This window comes from Capsicum annuum, chromosome 9 (genome assembly GCF_002878395.1).
Source record: "Capsicum annuum cultivar UCD-10X-F1 chromosome 9, UCD10Xv1.1, whole genome shotgun sequence".
NCBI lineage: Eukaryota > Viridiplantae > Streptophyta > Magnoliopsida > Solanales > Solanaceae > Capsicum > Capsicum annuum.
The window spans coordinates 211353383-211366586 of record NC_061119.1 but is presented as its reverse complement, the minus strand read 5'-3'; the positions used below and the strand labels follow the sequence as shown (position 1 = coordinate 211366586).

General features: G+C 31.6%; 1 protein-coding gene across 1 annotated transcript; it reads left to right on the top strand.

Moving 5' to 3' along the window:
• Nucleotides 1-2396: 2396 nt before the first annotated feature.
• LOC107841764 (tudor domain-containing protein 3) lies at nt 2397-6738 on the top strand. Its single transcript, XM_047396513.1, has 6 exons — nt 2397-2449; nt 3915-4082; nt 4511-4757; nt 5385-5534; nt 5702-5976; nt 6338-6738. The coding sequence occupies exons 2-6, from the start codon at nt 3948-3950 to the stop codon at nt 6497-6499; spliced, it is 969 nt and encodes a 322-aa protein (XP_047252469.1). The 5' UTR covers nt 2397-2449; nt 3915-3947; the 3' UTR covers nt 6500-6738.
• The last annotated feature ends 6466 nt before the right edge of the window (nt 6739-13204 follow it).

Sequence of the window (13204 nt, the reverse complement as noted above, 5' to 3'; positions counted from 1 at the left end):
TCAATTAGTACAACATTATCAGCAACATCAAACACCTAATAGGCACTAAAAATAGAGAACCCAAATTCCTCTTCTTCGTCATCACACAATTTGCTTGAATCCCTAAGCACTAAGGGGTGGTGTTTCCACGATGTCAATTTCGTAAATTCACTCATTCCACCTCAATCATCATGCATTGTTGTTGGCAAGGATGTTACATACCGTATTGGTGCAGGATGGTTGAAGTGAAGGCTCGCTTCAGGAGTCTTGTGTGATAAGAAGGTGCCTCCTAAGCATAAGGCTAAGTTCTACGGAATGGCAGTCTGGCCGGCTATGTTGTATAGAGCGGAGTGTTGACCATTTAGGAACTCTCACATCCAAAAGTTGAAGGTGGCAGAGATGAGGATGTTGAGATGGATGTGTGGACTTACCAGGAGAGATAGGATTAGAAATGAGGTTATTCGTGAGAAGGTGAGAGTGACTTTGATGGAAGACAAGATGCGGGAAGTGAGATTGCGATGGTTTGGGCATGTGATGAGGAGGGGCACGGATGCTCCAGTACAGAAGTGCGACTGACTGGTTATGGATGGTTTTAGGCGAGGTAGAGGTAGGCCCAAGAAATATTGGAGGGAGGTAATTAGACATGATATGGAGATGTTACAGCTTACGAGGTTACTACCCTTGATAGGAAGATGTGAACAAGGGCGGATCTATTAAGGCCCGTGAGGGTGCCACGCCACCCGCAAACTTTGACGGAAACTCTCTCTATATATAGGGGTATATATACATAATATATATAAATGGTAAACTTGCCACCCAGTCAACATAAGCTGTCTGTGGTGCCAGTGGTAGAGGGTCGCTTAGTTTTCACAAGGTGCCCGGGTTCAATACTTGCTGGCAACGTAAGTTTTATTAGTTTTAAGTTCAGTTATGTTCGTTTTCTTTTATTTCTTTTTAATTAGTATAAATAACATAAATACCAACCCTTTTAGAAGTAATTAGACTCTCTCCCATTTTTTTAATTATTTTACTCTCTCCCTATTAATATACATAACATAGCCGACATATACATAACATTCTGTGTATATGTTGGGATTTTTGTAATATGTTTAAGGAGTTGGGATTTTTTGTAATATTAGAAACATAAGTTGTGTATTTGTGTAATTTTTAGTTTTAATTAGTATTTGTTTAGTATAAAATAAACAAGTTTCTCTTCTTAATAATTACTATCAAAAGCATTTATGAATAATAATCCACTAATCGGACGATGTTGATTTCATAACTAATACATCATGGGACAATGTTTCAAAAAATCATACTTTCTATAAATTTCTCTTTGGGAAATTCAGAATATATGCACTAGTCAAGTCAGTCAACTTCAATTATATTCCCCAATGATTAACTATTAAGTTTTAAAAACAAGAGGAAGAACAATGTTAAAAAAATGAAATAAACATCAGTAAAACACTTGCCTCAAACTTTTAACCTTCTGCAAATTCAGAAGGACGAAGCATTAAAAAAGGAAAAATATGTTAGAGTAGAAAGTAGAAAAGAACCCTAAGTTTTGTTCATCTTCTTGCTTATCTTCTTGCTTATTCTCTCGTTCTCCGTTCCATGAAATTTCTTTGTTAGTCATTGTCCCAGCCTTATCACTTTGCAGTTTTCTCAATGTCCACGATCCTTGCTAACTTTTAAAGATTTTTTTGTTTTCTCTTTTAGAATAAGTAAAAAGCTGAAGTTACCAAAGTCTAAGAGGGTTTAAAATCAAAAGAAGTAAATATAAGAACTAGTCGAACAGGGTTCAATATCAATTATTATATTTAAAAAATTATTTTAATCGTATATAAATAGTATAGTTTTTCATCAAAAGGGGTTCGAATGAGCCCCTTGGCCAGAAGTTTGCTCGCATCTAGGATATAGAGTCTCCGATTGATTTAATCGATGAGTCTACTTGGCACCCGGAGACTCCGAATCCTGAATCCGCCTCTGGGTGTGAAGGACACAAATTAGGGTAGAGAGTTAGTGGGTAGGAGTGCGTCCGTACTAATAGAAAGGAGTGTGCCGTTTGTATCTGTGCTTGTAGTTTCGTGTAGTTTCATGCTATGCTATTTGAACTCTTCAAAAATGTCGATGGGTGTGTGTCGGATCCTCCAAAAATAGTGTATTTTTTAAGGATCCGACACGGGTGCGGCAACATTTTTGAAGAGTCCGAGCAACTTAGGTTTCATTTGCGTAGTTTCTGAGGAGGTTTGTGATCTCAAATAAATAGTTTATAGTATTACTCTGTCGATGTCTTTTTTTTTTTAAATCTAGCGGTGTGTTATCCCATTTTGTTATTTATTTTTATGTTTTTTGTGGTTATACTGTTTATCAGGGGTCTATCAGAAACAACCTCTCTACTTCATCTGAGGTAGTGGTATGGACTGCTTACACTTTACCCTCCCAAGCCCACTTTGTAGGAATACACTGGGTATGTTGTTGTTGTACTTCAGTTGATAGTAATTAATTGGATTCTAAATCTAATAAATGTACATGTTTAATAGATATCTTTTATCACAAATACGCTGTTTGAGTCTGTTGCTCTGACTCTCCAAAGGTGATGCCGCACCTGTGCCAATACTCCAAAAACATGCTACTTTTGGAGGATCCTTACCCACTCGTCGACATTTTTGAAGAGTCCGGATAACATAGGTTTGAGTAAAGCTATTTGGTTCGGCTGAACGGGTATCCGGGCTTCAAGCTCCACTCAGGGTGGGTTTGGATTTGGACGGGCTATTATATATATACACATTTTAAGATTTCTTATATATGTACAAATATTCGAACGGAAAGCAGTGAATTTGATTACTCCTGGATTTAGTGGACTGCCAAAATTAGTGGAAATAAAGCCTTATTGCTTAAAAAAGTTTATAACTTATCAATCATATCCAAGTTCAATGATAACTAAGATGAATGTTGTTCCGTGTTGTCTAAAAGTTTCTCAAGCTTTTGTTAGAACAATAGGCTCCATTAACTGTTTGAGATCACTGAACTTCTTATTGCTACGGAGGTCATGCAAAAGTTTAATTTGACACTTGTTTCTGCAAGAATGTATAGTTGCATTTTTTGGTTCATTATGCCAAGAATCTCCTCAACTTTGATAGGGAACTCCTCTACTCTGGTTTTATGCTACAATAGTGAGGTTTTAGCTGCATCAACACTCACTTGATGGGAAGACTTTGCCAATCTATCTTGCCAGAGTTTTTGAAGTTATGTATTATTAACAATGAAAGACATCAATATTATCATGCTTGAAATGTTGTAGAGATAATGCATTTCATGGGTCTATATATGCATATCAAAACAGGTTTTCTTACAGTCTGCACCCATGCTAGCAGAGGCGTGCTGTTGTGATATACTGTACCCACTCTCTAAATTTTGGATCTGCCTCTGAGAGCTAGGTATGGGTCCAAGTGTTGTTATTCAATTCCATTTGAAATATGTTGCACGTTTTAAAATCGTTATTGCAGACAGAAGTCAAAACTGATATATCATATGATATTAATAATTACCCATTCTTCATGGCTTACGAGATGTGTGTTAATTTACTTCAATAGTTTCAGAGATTTACTAGACCCACTTGTGGGATTACACTGCGGATGTTGTTGTTAGTATCAGAGATTTACACTGGGATTACAGTGGGTATGCTGTTAGTATCAGAGATTTAACTTCTTTTCTTTTAAGATCATTCTCTCTCTCAATTTCGATCTATTTCGTATAACTTTTAGAAACCAGTTAATTAGCTTTAATGCATGCGACTTTGATACAAGCCACAATTTTGTGTGTCCAAATTTTATATTGGTTTTGCATTTCATCCCCCTTCAAGTAAACATTTTCAAAATTTTGTGTTGCACTGAGCTTCTTTCCTTCTTCTGTCTCCATATGGTCTTGAGTAGATATCTTCTGTCAGAGATATATCACGAAGTAATATGGCTGAGAGTTCTGGAAGTTCCAACAATCGGCGTCTACTTAGATTAAAGCTCACCGATGGGCACTCTGATATTACTGCTATAGAGTACTCTCATATACCATCAATTCCTGATGATATTGTTCCTGGCACTAAGGTATTCCCCTTCTCTATGACTATAAAAATCATAGTAGATGGTTTACATTCTACTATACATTGTATTGGCTTGTGATTTACCGAGAATCTCTCTCTCTCACACACACACACACACAAAAAAAAAAAAAAAAAAAAACTCAATTTTTAGAGAAGGAATATGCATCTCTTTTTATTACTATTTCAATCATTTTTACAAGTAATTATTCCTACATCGTGTAATTTTCTACTCCTGCGGGTGATCGATTCAACTTTTGACATATGAATAGACATTTTAAAGGTTGCCAGTTTGACCAGCTAATGGATGTAATTTAGATCTAATTGCCAGCGATAAATGTTGCAGCTCATGACTGTCTGGTTTGTTGGTAGTATACTATGCTATGCTGAACAACACAGCAATGATTCCTTATCTGCATATGTTCTGCTTTTCAGGTGCGCTTGGAAAACAAAGCTACAGTTCACAGCGGTATTGTGTGTTTGAATGCCAAAATGATTACCGTTTTAGGAGGTGCTGTTAGTTCTCTTTATGAGGAATGGCAGATGAACAAAAAATATTCAGGTTTCTCCCGTTCAACCTTGAAAGTAGCACATGAGGACGGGGCTGCTGGTCCACCACCATTTGAGAAGTTGCAGATTGGAGCTTTGCACAAACACCCTTCTCAGCATAAGAGATATTCTGGTCAGAGGCGATACAAATTTGATTTAACAGTATATATTTGCCCTCCTGAATTTAGATTTTTAACGTGGAGCTCAGCAGTGGCGGAGCCACAGCCGACGAAGGGTGGTCGGATGAACACCCTTCGTTGGAAAAAAATTTCCGAGTATATAGGTTAAATATAGATATTTATGGTTGTATACGTGTTGTTGCACACCCTTGACAAGCTAGAGAAGCATAGTTCAGTGGTCAAGAGTGTGCATTTCCGTATCAACAACTTGGGTTCGAACCTTGAAACGTGCAGCAGTGCTTTATTTTTTTTTATTTTTTTAAACAGTTCTTTGCCCAAGGGAAGGGAAAATATGAACACCCTTCACCAAAAGTCTGGCTCCGCCACTGGTGCTCAGGCATACCATCTTTAAACGATATGTTTTGTTAGTTGATCCATACAAGGAAATGAATGTTCTTGTTCGTGGGAGGGTGGGGTTTGTAACCTTGGCTTTCTTCATATATGAATGTTGCAGTTATTTAACTGGTGTTCATTTCTCCGCCAATATTAAGATTTATGAAGCAAATATATCTTAACTCGATATTCCTCTGGTGTGAATGTTCCTCTGTCATTTGGTAAAAGAGTATGCCTCACTTATGCAGAAAAAGCTCAAAGTTCCACAGCTAATCAAATGCATAGATTCCCGAACAATGATTCAAGGATGGAGAGCACCAGTAATGAATGGAAGCCACCTGCTCATATTGAAAGGAATGAAGAAAAGCCAAGCACTTCTGAATCAAGGCCAAAAGAAGGTGTAGCCTACTTGTCAAATTGTTGTGTAATGGAAATACATGCTGCATTCTCTTAATTCATCCTGAAATTTCAGTGTCAGCATGTCCTTTCGGGAAAAACCAAAGTTTTACTTTTCACTATTTATTGAAGTTCATTTCATTCTGACCTTCATATCTTTGTCTGACAGTGGCCGAGGCTGTCCCTGTTCAAAACCAAGCAGCTGCGCAAAAACTACTGCAGAAAATGAGTCAGCCCCCTCCTCGTGGTGGTCATCGTTCTAGAGGGCAAAGACACAGGGGAAGGGGAAGAGAGGAAGAGGAGTCACACCTTCTTACCCTAGAGGAATGGGAAAGAAGAAAAACCAGTGGTAATCTTTCTGCAACACATCAGTTTCCTGATGTTAGTCAAGACGAGGATCTTGCAAGACAGCTACAACAGCAATTAGATTTCGAAGATTTTCACGTAAGTAAATATGGCTTTTCAATATTCAAATGGTAGTAGCACCTAACCTATATTTTCAACCATTCAAATTCATAATGTGGTTTCTATATGAACCGTTAAGCTTTTGGAAGGAAGATCAAGCCTTGGCTGAGAATGATCAGTAATCCACCTATATATTCCTTCCATTATAATCGAATATTATAGTTTCTGATAACACGACTGCATTGAGGTGGATCAGTCGAAGCAAAAAACATGTTATAAAATTCCTCTTGCCTCTACGACCGATAAATCAGTGTAAAGCTCAAATAGAGTTATAATGACAAATATTTCATCAGAGTTGCTGGGAAGTGTCGTTTGATATGGTTCTTATACTAATTATCAGGAACAAGAAGATAGTACAACAAAAACCGAGGCAGAGAATATTAGAATGAGCATGTTCACATTTGAAAGAGACGATGGGGGAGCTCATGGAACGACAGGATTTAGAGGACGGGGAAGAGGAAGAGGAAGGGGAAGGGGAAGAGGTAGGGGAAGGAGAGGCTGACTTTCGTCTCCCATTCAGCCTTTCCGCCTTTTTCTTTTTCTAAGTTAGATTGTTAGTTTTTTCGGTATACATAACTTTCCCAAGGACATCACATGTGTTTTCTTTCATCTTCTTTGGCTACTTGGTATTTGTAACTGCTTTTCAGTACCATTATAGATGTTTCCCTTTTTTCAAATCACCTATCATATGCACGAAAGAATGTACTTTAGTATGAATGTGATTCCATCTCTCTTCTTCCATTCCGCCTTGTGTTATTAGTTTAGGTCACAAGTTCGAGCCCTGAAATTACTCATTGGTGCTCACATCATTATGGGTTGCGTGATACGTATTACACTCCTTGGTGTGATGCCCTCTCTTAATTACTGCATGAACGCGGGATGTTTTGTGCCCCTGGAGTTGTTCATTGGCAAGAAAGGACGTCACAATGTATGGTGACCATGTGCATCAAGGGTCCCATTTTTGTTGATCATGTGAATAAAAGACTTAAGTAGAGAAAGGGAGATGTCTGAGATAGACAAAGGTCTTTCTGAGGTTTAACAGAAAGTGGAAGAAAACTCTTGCATAGTAACAAAACCAGATAATTAGTCCCACAGTATGGTGGGATAGATAGGATATCTTCATTTTTAATCAGAAATATTTGGGTTTGTGCTTTGAGTATGAAAAAAATTCTTGCGATTTTCCTTTTAAATGGGCTTACATGACGGAAATTTGAATTAGTTGGGCTCCAATGTTCCCTTTAAATGGACTTACATGACGGAAATCTAAATTAGTTGGGTCCAATGTGAATAATAAGCATAAAATGGAAAATCAACAAAAGAGAAATGGTGGGGAGACTCCAACAAATCAGGTTGTTGAAGGCAAAAAATGATACTAAAATTAAGTAGATTTCAAGAAAGGAAATTTGTCATTTGCTCCATCTGAGATTTTGGGGAAAAAATAACCCAAAATGATTTGTTCCATTTACAATGAAAATTGTAATCCACAGAATTTGACTTGAAAATATGAGTAATTTCATAATTGGGATTTGAAGAGGATGTGTGCGCAGAAATCTTCCTCTTACCTTAAGAACGGAGCGGAGTGATTTCGATAGACCCACAGACAACACTCTACTTTGCACCCTAAATATAGAGATTCGCTCTCTTTAATATTATATTATTATTATTATTTTACTTATATTTTCTTATTTCATGAAATTAATATAGAGTTGGTGTTCTCTAAATATAGAGATTCGCTCTCTTTAATATTATATTATTATTTTTATTTTACTTATATTTTCTTATTTCATGAAATAAATATAGAGTTGGTGTTCTCCAAATACAAAAATTCTTTATATTTGACGATGAAAATATAAAGTGTGATTGGAGATGGTCTTAACTAAAGTATAGCATTTCAAAGCATGTAGCAAAGGGGAAGGAAATAGTAAAGAAATCATATGAAAATAATGGTGTAAAAAAATAATAACAATAAATAGATAATATGATACGGAAGCAAAAGAAATGAATGGTAATAATATCAGTTAGAATTTTTACTAAGGGTTCAAAATCGAAAGAAGTGGGCACACGAACTAGCCAAAGGGGATTCAACATCAATTCTATGTACATAAAAATAATTTTAATCATATATAAATTGTACTTATAATTTTTCGCTGCCCGAACTCCCTGACCATAAGGTGACTTCGTCCCTGAATAATAATATTAAAGCTTAAGACAATAGCATAGTAATAATAATAATATAGATTAAAAAAACAGATGACGTTCAATTACCTACTAATCTTCTATTTTAGTTGATCTTTATATTCTTTTATAAGTTTTATTTAAGATCGTGTATTCGATAAGTCACCATCGCAAATGAAATTAAAGGAGAAAAAGAGAAGGGAGTTAGGTTCTATGAATCAGTAGAATTTTTCATAAAATAAGGTGTCATCTTATATTCAAAACGTGTTTTCACATTTTTTTTTCCTTTGGGAAAAAATACAAATAATTAATTATACACTGACACTAGTGGCTTTTAGGTCATCTTGTTTCCACATAGAACAAATTAGGAAATCTCTTTTCTTTGGAGGAAGTGGTTGGCAAATAATTAGGATTTTTTTTTCTTTATTCTCTTCTACTATCAAATAATTTGAATTTTACAATCAACTGATCAAGAAATATTTAATATGATAAATTATGATAGTTTATTACTTTTTTTCATAATATTTTCGCGAATAATTATTGGCCGGAGAAGAGGAGATATAAGAAGGGCATGTCTATTAAACTTAGGGCTGGTTTGGTTTGAAAACAAGTTATATCGGGATTAGTTATATTGGGATAAGTTGTGATGAAATAAGATATACTGAGATTAGTTATGTTGAGATTATTTTTTATTGAGTGTTTGATTTGTTGTATTCAAAGTAATATACATCATATAATTTTTAGGAATAAATTAATTGATTACCAAAATACCCTCCATCTTATTTAACTTTTTATATATATATATATTTCTTTTTAAGATTTAAATATTCATTCTTAAATTATTTTTAAAAGAAATTAAAATATATAAATAAACATAATTTATATTTTACAACCATTTTGAGCGGTAAACTGTTCAAAATTTATTTATTTATGAATATATTATACGTTAATTAAACATAATTTATGTGTGTGTGAGAATATATTACGTTATATATAATTAAATTATATATAATTAAACATAATGAACATAATTTAACATAATATATTATAATTAAATATATTAATATAATATATATATAATTAAACATAATTAACGTATATATATTCATAAGTGTTATATATTACGTAATTACGTTATATATTACGTAATATATTATATTCATAATTAATGAATATATTATACGTTAATTAAACATAATTTATTATTTATGAATATAATATATATATATATATATATATATATATATATATATATATATATTACAACCAAACGTATAATATTATGAATATATATACGTTAATTATTTTTAATTATATATATTATGTTAATATATTTAATTATAATATATTATGTTAAATTATGTTAATTATGTTTAATTATGTATAACAATCTCAAAAGAGTATTTTTGTCCTTGTATAATTTTATCCCAAAGAAAAATAATTCCGGGATTGTTATCCCACCACTTGGGTGGATAACTTATCCCGGGACTAATTATTAGTCCCGGGATAAGTTATCCCAAATATTTATAACCAAACGAGTGAGTTACATTTTTATCCCGGGATTATTGACTCTAGTCCCACAAACCAAACGACCCCTTAGCATACATTAAATCATATTTGACAAATAACTATATAACTAATAATAAAAGAAAGGGAGAAGAAAAAGGTTAAACTTTTGGAAGAATTCAAGCGTTATAATTAGGCTCTTTTAAATTTGAGGATAATAATTAGAACCGATAAACAATTTTGGAAAATTTTTGCAACACCTTAATCAATGTATTAAATCTTTAACTCGTGTCAAAAAGGTGTTAATATTGATAAATATATTTATAAAATTAAAAGTTGATCTATTATATAATGTAGTAATTTGATAAAAAAAACTGTCATTTAGCAGTTAGCACTCATGAGTTCCGCCCTTAATAGCAAATTAGTCAAAAAGTTTATGCTTTTAAGTCATACATGCAAAATTTCGTGTAAAATTTTATTCTGAATCTCGATATTAGAATTTATGATATGTTAATATTCTCTTCATTCCTTTTTAATTGCTCCCTTAGTTTTTATGAGTCAATTTAATTAGTTTCAAAGCTAAATTAAATTAGATTTCATTTGATTTTTAAATTAAAATTTAGATATTTAAAAACTATATGAAATTTACTATAAATTTTAATTTTATTTAAATTTAATAAGAAATATATAGTAAAATGTTAAGTTAAAATTTGTATCGTTTGATTTAAAAAAAAATAAGAAAACAATTAAAAAAATGAAGGAAGCGTGTAATGAATCATCGTATAGTAATTATGTGTCTTGAAAACATGTTGCTCATTTAGTAGTACATCGTATCTTTACATAAAAAAACAAAAATATTCAAAAATCACAATTTATTTTTGAATTATTTATATTAGGGAAAAGGCTCAAATATGCCACTGAACTATCAGAAATGATTCATTTATGTCATCCGTTAAAAGTTGGGCTCATTTATACCATCGCCGTTACAAAACTGGCTCATCCATGCCATTACTTTTAACACCCGATTTTTAGAAAACAGTTTTACCACGTGGAAGCATATTAGAGGTCCATGTCATTTAAAAAAAAATTAATTATAAAAAAAATAGAATTTTTTATTTAATTTTTTAAAAAAATGGTGTTGGTTACAAAGTTTGTAGATTACATATTTCTATGCTTTTATTTATTAAATAACGAATAATAAATTTTGCATATAACTAATGTTTATGTTTTTTCTGGATTTTTATTTTTAAAAATAATTATATATTTATATTTGACCAATCTTCTAGGTATTTATTTATACATGAATCCAAAATATTCAAACCTGAAATTCTAGTTCATCATAGTCATTGCTAGTCCTTATATGCAATGATAATAAAGGGCGGAACCGTATTCTTGTCATATTTTGCCAAATGAAAAAGGTGACCATTTTAAAATGATCAATTCAAAGACCTTAAATGGTTAATTCTTCTTAACACTTCGAAAAATATATGATAGAGAAAGAAAAAGAATGCAACAATGTGAACAATTTCTTCCGTTGGTGCATTCTCTTTTCCTTACTTTTCTCTCCCTCTTTGTGTGTATGCATGCAAAATGTATGTAGTAAAGTATTGTGTGTGGATGCGTACGTTATCATTTATTCTTTGTTATGATTAAATTTGAAGTGAGATTTGATATAATATATGATCCATGCATGCATGCATACATATAAATGATTATAAAAAAGGAATAAATGATAATGTATACATCCACACACAATATTTTACTACATACATTTTGCATGCATACACACAAATAGGGAGAGAAAAGTAAGGAAAAGAGAATGCACCAACGGAAGAAATTGTTCACATTTTTGCATTCTTTTTCTTTCTCTATCATGTACTTTTCAAAGTGTTAAGAAAGATTAAACATTTAAGGTCTTTGAATTGATCATAATATGGTCACCTTTTTCATTTGACAAAATATGACGAATACGGTTCCATCCTTTTTTATCATTGCATATAAGGACTAGCAATGGTTATAATGAACTAGAATTTCAGGTTTGAATATTTTGGATTCATGTACAAATAAATACATAGAAGATTGGTCAAATATATATATATATATATATATATATATATATATATATATATTAAAATAAGAATCGAGAAAAAACATGAACACTAGTTATATGCAAAATTTATTATTCGTTATTTGATAAATAAAAGTATAGAAATATGTAATCTATAAACTTCATAACCAACACCATTTTTTAAAAAAATTATAAAAAAAATATATAAATTATTTTTTAAAAAAAATTTTAAAAAAATAACGTGGACCTCTAATATGCTGCCACATGGCAAAGCTGTTTTCTAAAAATTGGATGTTAAAAGTAATGGCATGGATGAGCCAGTTTTGTAACGGCGATGGCATAAATGAGCCAAACTTTAACGGATGGCATAAATGAGTCATTTTTGATAATCCAATGGCATATTTGAGCCTTTTCCCTTTATATTATAGTGAGTATATAGATTAGTGAAATCATGATTTGGCGCGTGCGATACAAGAACGCCAAAACAAGGAACAAAATGGCGTCGACTTATTGTTTATCAAATCAAAACATCTTCCATCTTAGGGTCCGTTTGGCCATGAAATTTTTTTCCTTTTTTCTCCAAAAAAATTTAGAGTTGAAAATTATGGTGTTTGGCAATGAAAATTTGGAAAATAATTTCGAAAAAAATTTCTAAAAAGAGAAAACAATTTTTTGTGTATTCACAATTTTTCAACTTTTATTATTATTACATATAAGCCCAATCTTTTAAATTTTTACATAAAACTCTCCTTATAACGTTACTTTTTCAATATTACGTATATAACAGTTTTAAAGAATAAGATAATTATAATTTCAAACTTAATATTATCCTAATTAATACTATATATCTCTTTTTCTCTCTCATCATTATTTTTCTCTATTATTTAATTTTCTTCCTTATTTAAGACATTATTTTACTGCTAATTATCCTAATTACTATAATATAATAATAATAATAATAATTTTTCTATTGTGATACGGATGTTTAAGAAATTATAGTCGTGTAATTAATAATGGATAATCGTTTTCTATATTTATGGAATTAATAAAATTGTAGCAGATTAGTTTACTATTGCCAAAAATTATTCTCATTTTTAATTTGATGATATATATTATAGTGTGTACATCTTTATTATACTATTCAAATGTAAATAGTTTATACCATATATATGCTAAAAATATAAATCGGTAATACATATTTTTCATAAAAAAATATGTCCAATTTAACAAATTTATACCTTAAACTGCAATTGCTATCTTTATATATCATAATACTTGGTATCTTTATACACAAAGTATTATATTTATACCCATAAATATATAAAATATTATATTTATAACAGAAATATACAAAGTATGTTATATATAAAGTTTATACCATGTATATATCATATACACAATATATAAATATACAAAGTATCAAGAAACATACTAAGCATATTTATAACATAAATATAC